The 20,336-nt window shown below is 33.0% G+C and overlaps 1 protein-coding gene and 1 pseudogene across 1 annotated transcript in view; one reads left to right on the top strand and one right to left on the bottom strand.

The window, feature by feature from the left end:
• Nucleotides 1–20,336, top strand: part of INTS6 (integrator complex subunit 6) — an 84,217-nt gene that overhangs the window by 49,445 nt on the left and 14,436 nt on the right. The window contains exons 6-13 of the mRNA XM_016213830.2: nt 6,021–6,146; nt 7,772–7,926; nt 12,341–12,493; nt 12,861–12,993; nt 14,142–14,236; nt 16,072–16,182; nt 17,449–17,664; nt 19,890–20,016. Coding sequence (XP_016069316.2) covers nt 6,021–6,146; nt 7,772–7,926; nt 12,341–12,493; nt 12,861–12,993; nt 14,142–14,236; nt 16,072–16,182; nt 17,449–17,664; nt 19,890–20,016 — 1,116 coding nt within the window. The remainder of the gene's footprint in view (nt 1–6,020; nt 6,147–7,771; nt 7,927–12,340; nt 12,494–12,860; nt 12,994–14,141; nt 14,237–16,071; nt 16,183–17,448; nt 17,665–19,889; nt 20,017–20,336) is intronic.
• On the bottom strand, nt 11,318–11,583 carry LOC148093720 (cytochrome c oxidase subunit 6B1 pseudogene; annotated as a pseudogene).

The raw sequence follows: 20,336 nt of genomic DNA, 5'->3' as shown, positions 1-20,336 counted from the left end.
TTAGTAATTAGTAGTCATATATGGTTTTAAAACTACACTGATGAAGGTTTTTGATTTGATTTGAATAGGATATGAATACTATTGGATCTAATAACGGTAATTTTTTCTGCCCATATAGAAAATGCTGGTATTTGAAGTTGTTACTTTCTTATCTACAAAGATTGCCAATGATTTACAAATGTTGTAGAATTATTTTCTGTGAAAAATTTTTTGACAATCATCTCATTATCCATTACGCATGTATTGATTAAAGCCTGGTTAAGTAGTTTTCCCCAGAGGCAAAGAGGAAGCTAGATGGGTTAGAGGAAACACGGGTAGTAAGGTCATACCCAGCTAGTCCAGGTAGTCACTGTGCTAAGTGAACATTAATAACATTCCTGAAACGGAATATGTAATTGACTCAGAATCTCTTTTTTAAAATATATCTTTATTGATTTCAGAGAGGGAGGGAGAGAGAGAGAGAGAGAAACATCAATGATGAGAGAGTCATCATTGATCGGCTGCCTCCTGCGTGTCCCAGACTGGAGATTGAGCCTGCAACCTAGGCATGTGCCTTGACTGGGAATCGAACTGTGATCTCCTGGATTCTAGGTTGACTCTTAGCCGCTGAGCCACGTCCGGCCAAGTTCAGAATTTCTTTAATGTGGAACTGGCTAACAGATAGATTAATTTGTTTAGATATGCATTGATTGCCGATTGTGTACCAAGCACTGTTCCATGACTTCAGTAGTGAACATGACAGACAGAGTAGTCTTGCTTTCATGCAGCATTTTAGTTCTTACTGAAGGAATTTGACAGTAAAATGTCCAAGTCTGGCATACCACTATTTTACCTGTGTCAGGGACCTGCGGCATAGTCTCTAGACACAGTTGGTGCTCTATTGAGATTCTATCATAGCCAGCTATATAAGTTAAAGGAAAATACAAGGTCTAATTGATATTTTAGGTGCCTTTCTACTAAAATTCCATGGGTGTTGGACATCTGCAAAATTCGCAGACAAAAAGAGTATATGAAGTAGACAGGTTAGGAAGTTATTTTATCATTAAATGTTCCTATTTAAGAGAAGTACTTTTTGGTGAACTCTTATAATGCCTTCATAATTTATTTTACAAAAGAAAAAGATGTATGTATAAAATTTTAAAGGGAAACCTATCTGTCATCTAAATTTGAAGATTCACTGCTAACAATTCTCTGTGCATGGATAATATTTTTCAGTGACAGTCCTAATTGTTTCTGTGGGTGGCTGCACATTTGTATTCAGGAAATTTTAATTTTCAGCCTTGCTAAAATCCTGTGGGTTTTTTTTTTGTTGTTTTTTTTTAAGCTCTAGGGTTTTCACTTAACAGATTGAAGAAGGGCCTTGAGGCTGTAATTTAAACATTCTCGCTTTGGAAATTTCTTACCATAAATTCCTTAGTTTGAATTTAGAATTATGGCAAAGTTATGGGACTACATGTACTATAACTTTTGTCTTCTAGGATCAAGAATATTCAGAGTGTGAAATGCAGTGAGTGGTATAGTCAGAGAGGGTCTGAAAAGAACCTAAGACATCATGTAGTAGTTAATATCCTTGCCTTTGGGCAGTAATATACTAAAGTTATGTTGTTTATTCTTTGAAAGGAACATCTCCAGCGGAGAAGATTCCGAAGTCACCCTTGGTAATATCTTTTAATGACCCAGAAACCTTAGTTGGTTAAAAAATTAGGAAGCTTTTCCCAAATATACATCCTGAATCTCTCTTGATGTACTAGTTTATTTCCCTCTTCATGCTCTTGCTAGCGGTAATGGGCAGTAGCTCAAATACTTTTCATATAGCTCAATAATGTTTATTTATTGTTCACTAAAGAAAGTTTTGAGGGTAAAACATCAAAAAAGTAGAAAGAACAGAAAAGCTAATATCCATTGATATTGCACTATGTAATATGTAATCACTGATAATAATTGTGCATTTTTTTCTTACGCTTTTTTAAAAACTCAATAAGAGCAGTGTGTATACATTTATTTTTCCTGCTGTAAAATAACTCATGTTCACTAAGGGAAAGACTGGAAAGAAATTTGCCTGCGTTGCCAAAATAATTGATATTTTGTTATATTTTTTATGTATGCTTTTAAAAAAAATTTTATGACTGTGATTGTAAGCATTTTTCTTTAATTATCAGGTAATTAGTGAGTACTACCTCTGCCAAGTAACTGTTCTTTTTTTTTTTTTTAAATCCTCACCTGAGGATATTTTTCCATTGCTTTTCAGAGAGAGTAGAAAGGGGAGGGGAGAGAGAGAGAATCATCAATGTGAGAGAAACACATTGATTGGTTGCTTCCCGCACATGCCCTGATATGCCCTGACCAGGTCATGGATTGAACCTGCAACCGAGGTACGACCCCTTGGTCAGAATCGAACCCGAGACCCTTCAGTCCACAGGCTGCCACTCTAACCATTGAGCCAAACTGGCCAGAACCCAAATAACTATTCTTGATGCTGACAATACACCAGGAACAATCAACTGAAAGCTTACATTTTAGGACTGTCTGGCATAAAAGCATGTAAAATAAATGTTATTTTAGGGAGTGCTACTTATTGTGAAGGAAAAAACAGGGTAAAGGTATAGAGAGTAATTTGAGACAGACAGTGAATATTCTTGGGACGTCTTCTGAGAAGGTGCCCCCCACTCCCCCCCTCCATAAAACCTAAAGAATATGCTTACCCCAGTTTGAAATACTGCTTATCCTTAGAGATTATTATACTTGTGTAAAGAAGTAAATAAAACACGTTTTTAAAAATAAATTACATTTGCATATCTTTGACCTTGAAGTTAATGTCACTTGTTTGAATAGAGATTAAATCAGCCCGGCTAAAACTATTGTTACGGCATGTTCATCCACCCTTTTTACATACAACATTATATTATCTTAATTGTACAACATAAGTGATTCAACACGTATATATTGAGACATGATCACTACAATAAGTGTAATATACGAGTAGAGATCTGAATAATGGAGTAAACCATACAAAGATTTAGGCAGAGGAAATTGTAAGAGCAGAAGCATGCTCTGTATTTTCAGAGCAACAGGAAGGCTGATATGGATGGAGCTTACATGGGAAGAAGTAGAGAGTAAAAGGTGTAGAGAGATAGGTAAGGACCAAATATTGAATATCCTTTTAGGTCATAATAAATATTTTCTATTTTCCTACTGTGATGAGAAGCCATTAAAGGGCTTGTTTTAGGAGGTGACATCTGATTTCTATTTCTGAAACATCACTTCAGCTCCAGTATGAAAATATACTCTAAAGTGGCAAGAATTGAAGCAGGGTCTAGATGACTGTACTTTGGTTTAAAGTGCTAAGCTTGGTAAGGAGCTCTGATGCAAAGGACAACCAAGGATGAGGGCAACGAGGGAAGAAGGAATCAAGGATGATTCTTAGATTATCCAGTTGGCCTGAACAAGGGGAAGTGAATGGCTGTGCCATGGACTTGGATGGGGAGAAGCAGGTGTGGGGAAGGCAGAGAGGTGATATCAAATTAAAAAATGCCTAATAGACATGGTGGTAGTATTGAGGATCAAAAACATTTCATAAAAATTGTAAGGTAGTTTTCTAGATTAAATCAGTTTAACTTTCTTAGCCTCTGCTAAGGACTGTTGCCCAACTTAGAAATGTTCTTTTTGTCTTTTTGTTATACTAAAATGCTAGTCTAGTAGACCTCATGGGAAAGTTATGTCATTTTTCACTTTACTGCTTTTTTTTTGGTGGACTCTATATAAACACAACTAAGCCAGCTTCTTGACTTGAAGGTGTGTGCTTTCTGCACAAATGTAATTAGTGTTCCTAAAACTTTATGCTTCAAGCAAAGTTTCATACATTCCAAGAGGTGAGATTTTACATGGAGAATAAGAGAAACATTACATAGGACATAGGCTCACTTTGTAAAGATGGCAAAATTTGCTATTTCTCTTTAACTTTCAAAAGAACTAATGGGTTTTTGTTATTTGCCAAGTGACTCAAGTTTATTCACTCAAGTTTATTTACTTTTTCTCTAATTTTTGCTTAACATCTTTGTTAGTAATTTTATTTCATACTAAGATCGTAACTCATTTACTTATATTTTCCCAATCAATTAATTGATGACACTGGTTAGGGGAATAGAGAGAATTGCCACAATTTCACACTTAAAAACTTTTGTTTTTTAATGACATTTTAAGAGTATGCTTATGTTTCATGAAACAAAATAATCAACCTTTAGTCTTCTACATAATTTGTATGTTAAGATGGTCAGCTTTTTTATGTATTGTTTTATGTACATGTTTAAGTTGACTGAGAAAAAAATTTTAATTTACTAATTCTTTCAAATAACTGTGACTCCATATATACATTCTGTTTTAACTATTGATTTCAAATTACTGTCATGATTTCCAGGGAACAAAGTATACCCAGGTTAAGTTTTCTGATATACTAAGGATTTGAATATTGGCTGTACTAGTGGACTTAACTTGGACAAATTAGTTAACCTCTGTAAGCTTTTTTATTTGTAAAATGGAGAAAGTAACCCATACATTATTGCTAGGATTAAATAAGTTAATATGATGATTAGAATAGTGCCAGGCACATAGACACTCATAATTGGTAGGTATTTTTATGAATCTATCATTATTGACATATAAGTTATTTGTTATATGATACTTGTTTTCTAAGTAAAGCTGACTGAGAATTTGAATCATACTGCTGCTGAATGTTCTCTTTTCTGAGTAGTCTTTAGCAAATCACATGTTAAGTATAAAAATTGATATGGGTAATTTGGTGTGTCAGTTATAATGATATAGCTGTGTTTGGTTTAATTGTTGAATTTGAAAAATTCCATATTGAGCTCATTGCAAATTATGTTGTTCTAAGATGTCTGATTAAAGATTGTTTTAGTTGTTAAGCTTTTCAGTATTGGTCTGTATCAGCACATATAGTAGAAATATGATACAAGTTTAATACATAATCGTAAATTTTATAGTAGTCACATTGAAAAGAAACAGGTGAAATTAATTTTAATAATATCTTAATTCAATAGATATAAAATATTATTTCCACATGAAATCTATATTTAAAAATTGTTGAGATATTTTACATCATTTTCATATTAAGACTGAAAAATCAAGTGTATATTTTATACTTACTGTACATCTCGTTTTTCTAGTTGTCAATAGTTATATGTGGCCAGTGACTACATATGGGACAGCACAGGTCTAGATATACTGAAAATCTCTGTTTAAGGGATCCTTTTATTAGTATTTTTTTCATAATCACTAGCATTTTAATGCTTCCGAACTAAAAATCCTATAGATTATAAAATATTCAAAAAGGACATTTATTTAAGATAGGTAATTTTCAAGTACATAAGCCAAATGAAATTTAGAAAAGCATATGCTACCATCTATATATTAAAGAAAGGTAATTCCCAAGTATGTAAGCCAAGTGAAATTCAGAAAAGCACATCCTACCATCTATATATTAAAATGCACATATTTAAAATAAGCAATAACTGTCCTCAGACCAATTAAATAATTATGTGCTATGTGCTTAGCATTAATCTCATTGATAATACTTGTTAAGCAGGAGTAAGGTTTTGGGGAGTTAGATACTAGATGTTGTGTATGTATAGTAAAGATAAATTAATTGTATTGGATAACAGTTAGAGATAGTTTTTTATGTATATGTTTTTGAAATCACATTTTATATAATATACATATATGAATAAAACGATTTTTTAACTTGTGGTTTATTTAGACTAAGATTTCTGTTTTCCATATACCCATAATTGGAAGGAAAAAATTTATATTCTCTCACAACATGGAGTTGTTGATTTATTGAAAATAACTATTTTGTTCATTCTTGCATAAGATGATGAAATAAGTCAAATTTTGCCATTGAACTTTTCTTAATACTGTCAGAAACCCCACTATTCTTTCTTGCTAAACGTAGAAATTTCTGCAACTGACTAGTTCACTTTATTTTACTTTTTTTTTTTTAATCTCAGGTCGCTCATACTCTGTATGTTCTCCAAGAATGCTTAATCAGTGTCTGGAATCCTTGGTGCAGAAAGTGCAAAGTGGAGTGGTAATAAACTTTGAAAAAGCAGGACCAGATCCTTCACCTGTAGAAGGTATTGTCACACTTTTCTTATAGACATTCTAAATTTGCTGTATCAATTACTCTACTAGAATTGAAAAATTAACTGATTTGATCTTAAGATTGACAAGCCAAATTATTAAGATGACAAAACAGCTATTGGTAAAGAGGGAAGATTAACTAGGAAAGTCAAGGTAAACTGATAGTGGTTCAGTAGCATCACTTTTTTATATTGATTGTTCATAGCCTGAAATTTTATAAGAACTAAAAACTTTTTAAAGCATTTACAGATGAGCAACCTCATATTTCCTTTTTAGTATTATAATGTCTCTTTCCTGTATATATGCTTCTCCCGTGTCCCTTAATTCACAAGAGTGTACTTTAGGTGTTTATTTAATTCCTTAGCTATATTTTTTCTAAGGATGAAACTGGTCAGAACCAAATGGTTTGTGTGGTTCCAAAAATGAGGAACCAGCCCCAGCTGGTGTGACTCAATGGTTAGAGCATCCACCCGCAGACTGAAGGGTCTCGGGTTTGATTCTGATCAAGGGCACATACCTCAGTTGGAAGTTCAATCCCCTGCCCTGGTTGGGGTGTGTCTGAAAGGTAACCAATTGATGTGTCTCTCTCATATCTATGTTCCTATAACTTTCTCTTTCTCCCACGCTGTCTGAAAAGTAATGGAAAAAATTATCCTTAAGTGAGGATTATTTAAAAAAGAAAAAAAAGAGGAGCCAGCCTTTGCCATTAATCTTGATTATTTAACTCTAGCTAAGCTCCACCTAGCTTTAGTCTAACAGTCTATGATCATGAACTATTTATATTAGAGGGTATAAGGAATTACATTAGAACCAGTGGACAACTATTACATCTGGACCATCTGCATTGTACATTGGAGCTTATAACAAGAATTGGAGAATCGTTAATGACACTTGGCAGAGGTGATCCACTAGAGTGGAGGAAGAGAAAAGCCATAGAGATGAAAAAAATGGGTACCCTAAGAGGGGAATTATAGGAAAGGAACAGAAGACAGTTAAGATTATATAAATTGTATCATTGTTTCTATTTTTTGTTTTTTAAATGTTCTTTTAATTGCATTGTTAGGCATGGAATGTATTTTTAAATTATTTTAATGCTTGGCTTAAAGTTAGGCACTAAATAAACGTTTAGTTGAAGAGAGTTACTATTTTGATAGAATTATTTTAGATGAAAGTTAGGTACTTCAAGCCTGGATTTGCATATTAAGTTGTTGTTGTTTTGTTTAGTTATTATGCTTTATAAAAATGATTGCTTATTTAGCAATACTTGTCTAGTATTTCCTAAGCCAAGCACAATGATGAAGAAATTGAGTGTTTGCCCTTATCATCTGGTGGGGGAAACATATTTATTAGATAACCATTTATTAGATAAAGTATGTTTTTACATGTTGGGCAAGCAAAGGATACTGTGGGACCTCCTTTCACCTGCTGAACTCATAGTTGGCATTTGCAATCTCATCTAAATGTTAATGATAGTATTCTACCATTCAGGAAAACGAGGCAAATTCAGAATTGAACAAGCATTAGGAGATTTTTATTAAGTAATAATAGATATAATTGAACTTTTGATACTTTTCTCCCTTAATAAATGCTTTTTTTGGTCTTAATTTCTTTGTTATAGATGGGCAGCCAGATATATCAAGGCCTTTCGGATCTCAGCCTTGGCATAGCTGTCACAAACTCATATATGTCAGGCCAAATCCTAAAACTGGGGTTCCTATAGGTCATTGGCCTGTTCCAGAATCTTTTTGGCCAGATCAGAATTCTCCAACACTAGTAAGTAACAGAGAAACTGTGACTTTGTAATAGTAACTATTTAGCTGCTTTTCGTACTAGTTTTAAGTACTATTTTTAAGTACTCTTATCAGTTAAATGTATGGCTAATTTATAGGAATTAGATGTTCAAAGTGCTATGATAAGCTATTAGTTGGTTTAGTATATTGTATTGTTTATTATGTAGTAATGGAAAAAAGGTATCTGTTTTCTTTAGAATCTAATACTATTCTTTAGAATCTAATACTATGTTTTTATTACTGGCACCTAGGTATAGAATCATAGATGTAATGTTTCTGTTTGGACTCTAGACGTAATGTAACATGAAGATTTGTCTCAGGGACACAATTTAGAATTTAAATGAAGGCTTACACAATAATTTTGATTCATTTGCTTTCAATCTTTTAGGCCTTAGTCTTAAAATTCATGTTGACTTACATGGTTTTAGTTATACTCAGTGTTGTCAGTCTAGAGGTTTAAGGTAGAAAAGATTTTCTGGTCTTGTTTACATGAATTATTTTTTTTAGAAACAGTGAGGCTTGTTGAATGATTATGGTGAGTTATCAGTATTCACTATATGGTTTTTCTAATAATAGGGTAAATTTATACAAAACAATCTGTTTAATCTTGTTAATACTTTTTTCTCCTCTTCACATTAGTATTTTTTCCAGTATTTGAGGACATCATAGGCTATTTTGTTGGAGAGCATGACATATTATCCTTAGAAGATAAGAATTGTATTTCAGATATCATTAAGCAGTCTTAAATGTTTCATAGAGCTATCATTTATGAATTAAACTGAATCCTATATGACACCTTTTATACTTTAAACCTATATTGAATCTTCAGGATAATATTTACTTTTAAGCTACCCAAGATCTGTAAAGTGATATTTCCTTTATTCATTTGGTGTTTTAATGAAATTAAAGTTTTATAAATTTCAGTGAGGTATCTTCTTTATTCCTTTTTTTTTTTCTGATTGAACCATCATAGTTTTGTTTTAATCTGGCCTTATAGAGAAACTTTCAGTTTCTTTGTTCATTTTACTTTCCCTTCTAGAGCCCTTTCAGTTCTTATAGAACGGGTTTCATATTTGTATGAGTATTGTCAGTTATTCATTCTGCTGTCTATTTAATACCTACAGCAGTACGTATGGTACTTTGTTAGTCCTAATAGAAAGAAATTCAAAATCAGTATCACAAACATTTCTTAACATTACTCTAGTTGTCTATTGCAAATTGTTACAAGCCATAGAGGAATTTGAAATGTGGGTAGAATTTCAGTGGGAGGAGGAAACAGTATGAGAAAAAAGTATGGAAGTTAAAAAGAACAAGGTGTATGTAGAGGCATAACAAGTAGCTGAGTATAGGTGGGTCATAACACATAGGTAGAACATTGAGAGTACTATTAAATAAGCTAAGTTATTCATGACTTTAAGTGCAAGATTAAGGAATTTGGCTTTTTTCAGTGGGACTGAAAGAATAAGACATTTTTACAGAGTGCTGCTTTAGGAAAATTAATCTGGTGGTTTGTTATTTGCAGCAAAAGTAGATGTGTTGGAAGGTGAGCAGGTTTCCTCTTGGGCTTTTCACATAAGAGATATTAAGAGTTTGGATTAAGATGATGGAAGAAAGAATCATAAGAAAGACAGTAATGGGAAAAACTGGCAAAATTTAGTAACGGAAGGGTATTAGAGGGGAAATGAAATTTTTATGAATATTTCAAACAAGAAATATTGATATTGAAATTAAGTGTGATTTTATTAGAGAGTGATTCTGAATTTGAATCATGGCTCTACCAATTATTAGCTATGTGCCTTTGGTTAATTATCTTCTCTAAGCCTTAATTTCCCATCTGTTAAATGATGATAGTAGCTCATATCTCATAGGCCTGTTTGTGGGATTAAATGAAATAATAAATTCAGATTTTCTTTGCCAACTTCTAGAGGACTCCCTCTCCTTCCCTCTTCCTCTTAGACCTCAATATTTTCATCCAAAATATGAGTTTCATGGACTGATACACTAAACTATGTGTTAGGTACATCCTAGGCACAGGCGCACAAGATGACTAAAACATAGTGCTTACCGTGTTGAACTTTACCATTTTATAGGAAGGTCAGACATGTAAACATAGTAGAGTACAGTGTGTTAACTGTAATAGAGTAACAGAGCAGAACACAGAGGAGGTATGTGTTTGGGATACAGAGTGGGAACGGGTATCAAGGAAGAAGTCTTTTTTTTTTTTTTTTAATGTGATTTTTAAAAATTAATTTATTGGTTTCAGAGAGAGAGAGGGAAAGGGAGATCAAAACATCAATGATGAGAGAGTTATTCATCGGCTGCCTCCTGCACGTCCCCTACCAGGGATCGATCCCAAAACCCAGGCATGTGCCCTGACCAGAAATTGAACCCTGACCTCCTGGTTCATGGGTCGATGCCCAACTACTGAGCCATGCCAGCCAGGCAGGGAAGAAGTCTTTTAGTGGTTGCTAATTGCCAGTTCAGATTTCAAAACTTTATTTGCAGTTAGCAAGGGAGAAAATAATAAAGCAGTCAGGAAAAATATGTGAAACATGGGCATGAAAGATGATAATCTATTTGAGCAGTTGCTAGTAGTTTGGCATGGCTAGAATACAGGATGTACACAGTGTGGTGTGGTTGAAAGGCAGATAGATTGGCTATTTTACCAAATATTTTCAGATAGGGTAATTATATGATCATATTTAAATTTCATGGCCATGGGATTAGAGGGGGCTGACTAATTAGGGAGACTAATTAAAAATAAGCAGTTATACTAGTCTAGTCTGAGAAATGAAGGCATGAATTAGAGTGATAAAAAATAGAAGATAAATTTCTAGAGAGATAAGAATTTAGTACTGACAGAGGGTAGTAACTAAATACTGAGCACCTGCCATGTTTGTGTTCTGCTAAGTAGCTTAGAATTTATGGAATCTTTATCTAGATTTATGGAATCTTTGTCACAATCTTTAATTGTGACAATTAAATATGGAGGATAAGGGGGAGATACTTAAGATAATATCTAGGTTTTCAGAACAGGTTTTGTGGTTTCAGGGAGAAACAACAAATTGGATAATAATGTGTCTGAGTACCTATACGAGATTTAGTTTATGTCTAGCAGGCAGTTAGATACATAAGAGAAATGGAAAGGATCTTAGTCCCAACACAGATTTGGGAGCCACCAGCGTATAGAGAGTAACTGAAGCTGAGAGTTCTTTATAGCTATGAAATTTTAAATTATTTCTTCATAGCTCATATTTTCTTCACCAGTCTTTAATTGGTGAGATTTTATTTATTTTCCACTTTCCAACAGTATTACTAGTTAAGTCATGATTCAGGATCCCAGGGTGGGGGTCACCATGTACCCAGGGTTTTCTTCACCACCCTGGAAGGATGAAGGACAGAGGAGAGGCGGTGGAGTCCATTGAGATCTTTTCAGGAAACATGACTTCTGCCTGGTAGTTGTCCTAGGCTGACACCCAGGATTTGGGGCAGAGAAACTTGTACATACACCAATACCATTCGCATACAGAGACATCTTCCTCAGGTGGCCAGCAGGTCCTGGTCCTGTTCTGGCTGAGGAAGTGGCTGTCAGAGGGGCAGTCTGGTAGATCTTGATTTTGGCCTTAATGTCTTGTGCCATGTTGCTGACTTCTAAAGCTGCCCCCTAAAGCTGGTTTGAGCTCAGTGTGACCCTCACAAAAGACCAGTGAGATTTTTAGGAAGGAAACTGTTAAGGGAGAGATAGAGTAACATACCCCCCCATTTTTGTCCTTTTGAAGTATTGTGGGTTTTTTGTATCTCTAGAAGTAGGGATAACCAAAACAGTCCACCACAGTAGGGAAGGAATATATTAGAACTTCTATTCATGTTTATTTTATTCTTCTATTTTTAATATTACTATGGGATATATTTTTTTATGCACCTATACATATACATACTTCATAATTTACAAATAATTTTAAAATAAATATATATAATGTCCAATTTATTGTATATTCAAAAACTTGAAGGTATATGATCAGTTTGGAAGCCACTACTCTGTATAAGTAATTACATTTTTACAAGTGAGGACTTAAAATTGAAGGTTTCTACGTTTCTTATTTCTTGGATATAAAAATTAATGGGTACTTAATTTAATTTCAAAATTTTACATTTTAAACCTTAAAAGATTTTCATTTTGTATAGATTTTGAAGTGTTTTGTCTTTTTCTCCTGAATATTATTTAATTTAACCTTTGTATTTCTGACTATTTTCTTTCAGCTAATGATGATTTCTGTAGTAAATTAAACTCTCACTAGCAAAACTAAGGAACTGAGTAAATTTTGGTAGTGAGCAGTACTGAAAATGAGTTTGTTTCTGGTATTTTGTGTAAGTAGTAATAAGACTTTCTCCTGTAGCCACCTCGTACATCTCATCCTGTAGTGAAGTTTTCCTGTACAGACTGTGAACCAATGGTTATTGACAAATTGCCTTTTGACAAATACGAATTGGAACCTTCACCACTGACTCAATTTATCCTAGAAAGGAAATCTCCTCAAACATGTTGGCAGGTGAGCTGAACAATGATTTAAGTTAAATGTTTCTTAAAAAGTTAAATCAGTGATTTATATAACATTTGGTAAAAGCTTTAACCTTCATAAAAATATGAAGTTTTGCCCTTACCAGTGTGGCTCAGTTGGTTGGAAAAGTCTTCATATGCACCGAAAGGTCGTGGGTTCCATCCCTATTGGAGCACATCTATCTGGGAGGCAGCTGATTGATGTTTCTCTCTCACATTGATGTTTCTCTCTGTCTTTCTCTCCCCCACCCTCTCCCCTCCCTCCCTCTCCCTTCCTCTCTCCCAAAATCAATAAAAACATATCCTTGGGTGAGGATTTAAAAAAAGGTAATAACTTTTAACCACTCCTTTTTTTACAGGTATATGTGAGCAATAGTGCTAAATATAGTGAACTTGGTCATCCGTTTGGTTACCTGAAAGCCAGTACAGCACTGAATTGTGTCAACTTATTTGTGATGCCTTACAATTACCCAGTCCTCCTTCCCCTTTTAGGTAAGTTGCATTCTCTGTAGCCGAGCATATATACAAATTTTTCTAAAAACAAACTTCGGGAACATTCTTTGTGAGTTTTTTATCTGCTGAAAATTAATGAAAATGTTTAAAAAAATTTTAAATACTGGACTTGTCGACGGTTGTTTTATTGCATGTTTGTGGTAAATTATTAAAAGGCAGTGTCAGACCACCTTTGAGCCAACAACTTATGAAGGTATTATATTTAAAATTTTTAAATTAAATATTCTAGCCCTCGCTGGTGGCTCGGTTGGAGCTTCGTCCTGCACACCAAAAGGTTGCCGGTTTGATTCCCAGTCAGGACTCAGTCCCTGGTTGGAGCGAATATAGGAGGCAACCGATTAATGTTTCTCTTTCACATTGATCTCTCTCTCTCTGTCTCTCAAAAATCAATGAACATAGCCTCAGGTGTGGATTTAAAAAAAACTAAATATTCTAATTTTTTAAGTTAGATTAAATTTAAAGTTATTAATTTAAGTTAGATTTCTTACATAGTTAGAATTAGTAATGCAGGCTTTATATTTGGTAAATAAGACATTTTGTAAAGTATATTCATAAGCTCTGAATGTATTTTCTTTCAAAGAATTTATCTTAATTTTCGCTTGGCAGATACTTTTATTTTTTTAACTGAATGAATTTGTTCCAAAATAATATGATAAAAGCCTAAAATTAGTTTTTGGGGACCATCTGTTTATATAATTTTGGGGGAATACTGTTGGAGAAGACTACTTTTCTTTTATGAAATCACTTCAGATTTTAAAGTTAGACTCAAAATATTAGTAGTTATATTTTATAGAAAATGCTGTGCATACTTTGTTTCTGTTCTTAAGTTTATTTCATGTCTAGGTCTAAAGAGGGTATAATTTTTCCTTGTGTGTATCCTGATTCCATCTTGATGTAATTCTAGACCATAATTGGCTTTTTTTTTTTCTTTTCATTTTTTAAAATGGTGTTACTAATTGAAAATTCCAGAACCAGAAATTTTACCATTTTTATTTTGTTAAAAGCTTATGTCTCATGTTACTTTTTCTCTTACAATTAAGAAAGCAGACCAGTGAAACTTATCTGACCCGATTTTCATCTGTGAAAACAATGAGTAATGATTGTTTGTTTACATTATACATTTATAGATGACTTGTTTAAAGTACATAAAGCAAAACCAACATTGAAATGGAGACAGTCATTTGAAAGTTATTTGAAGACAATGCCTCCCTACTATCTTGGGGTAAGAATATTATTGTTAAAAATAGAACTTGTTATAAAGTTTTATATTATGCTTATAGTTTATTGTAAGTTTTACAGACTTCTATTTATTGCTGTTATAGATTAAATGTCATGAAAATTGTGTGTACAAATGACCAATATAGATGTAATGGGAAAGAAATGTTTCAGTGATTTGCAGAATAATGATGATATAATGATGGTGATCATGAGTATATACAACACTTACCCTATGCCTGGTACTGTCCTAAACACTTTACATGTATTAACCTCATTTAATTTATATAGTAATCCAATGAGGTAGAAATGATCATTGTTCCTATTTCACAGATGAAGGAACTAAGGCACTAAAATATTATGTTGTCTAAGGCTCCGTTGCAAATATATGGAGCACTGGAATTCAATCCCAGGCAGTCTGGCTTTAGAATTTAGGCTTTAAATCTCAGTTGTTGTACTGTATTTTTAAATTGCAGTTTCAGAATTATTTCTCTTTAAGGGTACAAAATTATTTTTGTTACATTATTTCCTAAATCTTCAGAAATATGTCTTTAGGCTAGATAAGTATATATTCTCATAGAACCATATATTTTTAGAACCATGAACTTTTTGATTACTTAAAACCTAGCTTATCATGGTAGATAAGACCAATAATGTGTATATTATTAGGTATACTACTTTATTTTATGAAAAGTAACTTCTTAAGAAAAATACCTATACCGAAAGCAGTTTTAGACATTACTTCTGCTTTTAATTCAGGAATATTATAGTATTTGACTGTAACTGAGCTTTGTAAATGATTCCTCATAAGAACGTTAATTTCTTGAGCTTTAAAAGTCATATTTTATAGTTTTAAGTGATAATTGTATGAGTGTCTAGCACATAATGCCTGCCATGTAAGAGAGTGAAAGTAAAAAACACTCTGAATATCAAATGTTACATATGTTGGCTCATTTACATTTCATAGCAACCTGGAGGATTTAGGCAAAGCTACATGGATATTAAATATCAGAGCTGGGATTTGATTCTAGTTTCACACAAGTACTTATACATTTTCTAATAAGTCAATGAATTATCAACCTTTTTCTGTGTGTATCCCATTCAAATATGCTAGACACTCCTCCTAGTGATACTTCTCATTGTACAAAGTGGTTCTTAATTGGTCTCTTGTTACAATTAAGTATTATTTCACTATACCACATTCATAGTAAATACTAGGCTGTTTTTTCCTCCTCATTTCCCCTCAGAGCTTGTTTCTGTTTTTTCAGCCCAGCTAATGATAATAGTCATAATGATTAACACCTACTAAATGCATACTGTGTGCTAGATGCTTTTATACGTGCTCTACATGTATTAGTTCATTTAATCCCATGACAACCCTCTGAGGTAGATACTATTATTACCATTTTACAAATGAGAAACTAAGGCAGAGAGAGGTTATATAATCTCATATAGTGCCACAAAGATGGTGAGTGGTTGAACCACACCCACACAATTACCCAAAGTAGAAATCTTCTATTTTCTTCGACTCCTTTTCAGGTACTAGACACGTTCTACCAAATCTACCTCTGCAATGTGTCTCCTGCCTATTTCTTCCAAATTTACTATCTCCAATGATACTAGGAAATCTGGGACTTCACCTTTTCTTGCCCTGAGTGTTGTTATTATAGCCTCTAATCTTTTTAACTATTTCAAACTGCCTTTCATTCCACTGACAAACATTTAACTGAAATACAAATATGATGTTACTCTCTTATTGAAGAAAAGGAGACATTTTCAAAACTGACATAATACATCTAGCCATAAATTCTTGACAAGTGATGTTTTCTTTTTTGCCTATAGCCTCTGAGGAAAGCTGTTAGAATGATGGGAGCACCTAACCTCATAGCAGACAGTATGGAATATGGACTAAGTTACAGTGTCATTTCATATCTCAAAAAATTGAGTCAACAGGTAATGTTAAGAAATAGAGCCATTATGTATTTTGAATGGTTTTGGCTAAGATGGTTAGCAGGCCAGATGTTATTTAGTTCTTGATAGTTTCAATAGAATTCCATATTATTAGTATATACATTTTAAAACTACATATATCGTATGTTAACATAATTCTGTCTGAAGTACATGGTATGCTATATTTTAAAATGTTAATTTCATATAATAATTCCTAGTATATGAAATGGTTTCCTAGACTTCCTCTATGTGAACATTCTTTGTTTTCTTTTGAGAAATTTGTTAGAAAGTTATTTTTCTTAGACAAAATATCAGTTCCTTTTGTTTTATATTTTAAACCTATAGTGTTTTTTTTTTTCAAAATGGGAGTTTCTTTTGAAATATTTGTAAGAGACATTGGATTTTGTCATTTTTGGGCATAAATCATATTAACAGATACTGTGGTAGTTAAGCAATATACAGTTTAACTGACTCCCAAGTTATTGGGAGTTATATGTTGTATAAAATACATCATTTTCCCAGTACTTCTGCCATCTCTACTTTAACTACTAATTGAAATGCAGGTTGTAAAGAGTCAAAATATTGCTAGTTGCTTTCCAGTGAAAAACTACATCATTATTTGCCATAAGAATGAATATTTAGTTACATGCTAATAAGTGTCTTTAAGTAAATATTGATGAAATGATTTTTTTTTCTAATTTTATGTCAGCTCTGAATTAGTAATACATATTTTAAATTAGGATGTCTTTACATTTTATGGTTTAAATGAAGTGGGTATTAATAAATACAGTTATCCCGGCTGATGTGGCTCAGTGAATTGAGTGTCGTCCCATGCATCATTAGTTAGATTCCCGGGCAGGGCACATGCCCAGGTTGTGGGGCCAATCCCTGGTAGAGGAGCATGTAGGAGGCAGCCGATCGATGTTTCTCTCTCATCAATGTTTCTCTCTCCCCCTCGCCTTCCCTCCCTTTGTTTCTCTCTAGAATATCAATAAAAACGTACTTTAAATAAATAAATAAATACAATTAAAGTTGTGTTTGTTTGCCCTGCTCCAAAAGTTTAGAATTGTAATGATTTAAAATCACAAGACATTGTTTAAACTATGTTTAATTTACCAAGTACTTGACATAATTATGCCACTTGAGATTTTAATTTCTTATATACTTTTTAAATATATAAATGTTTAATTTATAGAAGACTAAAACTATAGTATTTAATTTACCAATTTAGATTATATCAAGACAATTTTTGTTTATTTTTTACTTTAGGCCAAAATAGAATCTGATCGAGTCATTGGATCTGTAGGCAAAAAAGTAGTACAGGAAACTGGAATTAAAGTCCGAAGCCGGACACATGGTTTATCAATGGCCTATAGGAAAGATTTTCAACAACTCCTCCAGGGAATTTCAGAGGATGTTCCTCATAGACTGCTGGACCTGAACATGAAAGAATACACTGGGTTCCAAGTTGCTTTGCTCAATAAGGTAATAGTTACCTGAATTTAGTACTGCTCTAGTTATATTCTGTTGTATTGTTGAATATAGGTCAAATTTTCTATCAATTGAAGCTCAGTTTGTCCAAACTTTCAAAGTACTTTTATACCTCTGCAGAATAATTATCATTAAACTAGGATTGAATCATTGAATTTTAGAATTAAAACAGACAGCTCCGGCCAGTGTGGCTCAGTTGGTTGGGAGTCACCCTGTGCACTGATAGGTTGCTGGTTTGATTTCTGGTCAGGGCACATCCCTGGGTTTCTGGCTCAATCCCCTGTGGGGGGCATTGCGGGAGGCCGCCAATTAATGTTGCACTCCCACATTGATGTTTCTCTCTTCCTCTCTCTTTCTCTCTCTAAAAATCAATATACTATTCTTTAAAAAAAAGACATTGTCCATGGTGAGTGAATGAATGCATGTATTGATAAAAAGTAAACCAACCCATTTATTTTATAAGTAAACAGGATTAGAGATCGCTTAAAGTTATATAGCTAATGGTAGAGTCACTGTAGTTTGGTACTTATGACTTTAGGTGCACAGTATGATCTAAAATGCTTTATGAATACTTGTTATTAAAAATATCTTTACCCAGTAGCTCTTTTGTAAAAACAGACAAGCAGATTCTAAAATACGTAAGGAAATGTAAAGGTACTAGAATAGCCAAAACAAATTTGGAAAAGAATAAAGTTGGAGAACTTGTACTATCTAATTTTAAAAGTTACTATAAAGCTATAGTGATCAATAATTTGTGTTGTTGGCATAAGGATAAACATAGATCAGTGGAACAGAATGCCCTCACACAAATAGTCAATTAATTTTTAACAAAGAGCCAAAACAGTTCAGTGGGTGAGAATACAGTCCTTTCAACAAGTAGCACTGGAACAATTGGATATCCATATTCAAAATAATGAACTTGACCCTTACCTAACATTACTTGAAGCAATCATGGTCCTAAACTTAAGAACTAAAACTGCAAACTAGAAGAAAACTAGAGAAAATCATCATGAACTTGGGTCATGAAACATGGAAGAGTTCTAAAATACAAAACAAAAAGCACTTGATACATCGAACTTCATTAAAATTAAAATTTATTTAAAAAAAAACCCCTGAAAAATGAGCAGGGAGTTATAGCCTGGGAGAAATGCATATACTGAATAAAGAACTTAATATCAAAATACATAAAGAACTCATACAAGTCAGTAATAAAGAGACAAACATCCCCATAAAATATGAGCAAATATTTGAACAGATACTTCACCAACTAAGATATTACAAACTTGAACAGGCACCTGGAAAGATGGTCAACCTGATTGATCAGTAAGGAAATGAAAATTAAAACCATAATGAGGTCCGACTTTACACCCTCTAGAATGGCTAAAATTTAAAAGACTGAAAAATGTCAAGTGTTGGTGAGGATGTAGAGCAACTGGAACTCTCATATTCATACATATATATACATATATAGTTTATATAGCAATTATACTTGAAGAAATGGGTAGATATTATTATTTATAATACCCCAAAACAGTCCTATGTTTATCAACTAGTGAATGGGCAAGATATGGCATATCCATATAATAGAATACTAGTTTACTATAATAAAAAGGAATAGACTATTGATATATGAACAACATGGATGAAGCTCAAAAACATTATGCTAAGTGAAAGAGGCCAGATAGAAAATATTAGATATTGCAAGATTTTATTTATAAAATGGAGTGTACAGAGAAAGAAAACAGGTAAGTCATTGCCTGGGTCTAGTAATAGCGACTAACTACAAATGGGCACAGAGAACTTTTTGGGATGATAGAAGTGTTCTAAAACTGGATTGTGATTGTTTCAAAACTGTAAGTTTACTAACATTCATTGAACTGTATACTTAAATAGGCAATTTTATGATATATAAATTATTACATCAAGGCTTTAAAAAAAAACCTTGAAAGTCTTTAAAATGTGGATATTTTTTTCTTTTTGTCAGAATATATAATAAAACCTTGAGTTAGATGTAAATTTGAGATTATTTGGTTGAGATCACTACCAATTTTTTTATCTTTTGGTTCCCAAAACAGTACATTAAGATTGCATCACAACTCTATTCTGTTTTTTTAAGCTAACTTTTATATCTTATTTTCAAACCTATGCTTCAGGCTAGTGATTTTAGTCTCTTAATTCTGTGTTTATAAATAACTTTTGTCTTTGAATATTTTCAATAGGATTTAAAGCCACAGACATTTAGAAATGCATATGACATACCAAGACGGAATCTTTTGGATCACTTAACAAGAATGAGATTTAATCTTATGAAGAGCACCCGCAGATTTCTTAAAGGACAGGATGAAGGTTAGATCATGGTTTTAATATTGGAATTTCTTCTTCTAAATGTTTTTCTTTATATTAAAATATAATGTGGTCATACTATAACTCTTAAATAATTATTACAGTATTATATTCTCATTGTAAATTCAAACAAATGAAGTAAAAAGTCATCTCTGATTCTTTGCATTTCTTTCTGCCATCACTGTTGTCCCAAATTCTATTCCCAGATGTAACAACTTTTGTTAACAGCTTAGTTTCCTTTGGTTTTTTTGTCCATTCACACACACAGACACTCACAGTTATTTTCTTACGATATACTGATGTCTGATGGTTTAACTCTGGGT

Source organism: Miniopterus natalensis, chromosome 2 (genome assembly GCF_054644295.1).
Source record: "Miniopterus natalensis isolate mMinNat1 chromosome 2, mMinNat1.hap1, whole genome shotgun sequence".
Classification (NCBI taxonomy): Eukaryota; Metazoa; Chordata; class Mammalia; order Chiroptera; family Miniopteridae; genus Miniopterus; species Miniopterus natalensis.
The sequence above is the reverse complement of the archived record's forward strand: the minus strand, read 5'-3'. Positions and strand labels throughout refer to the sequence as shown.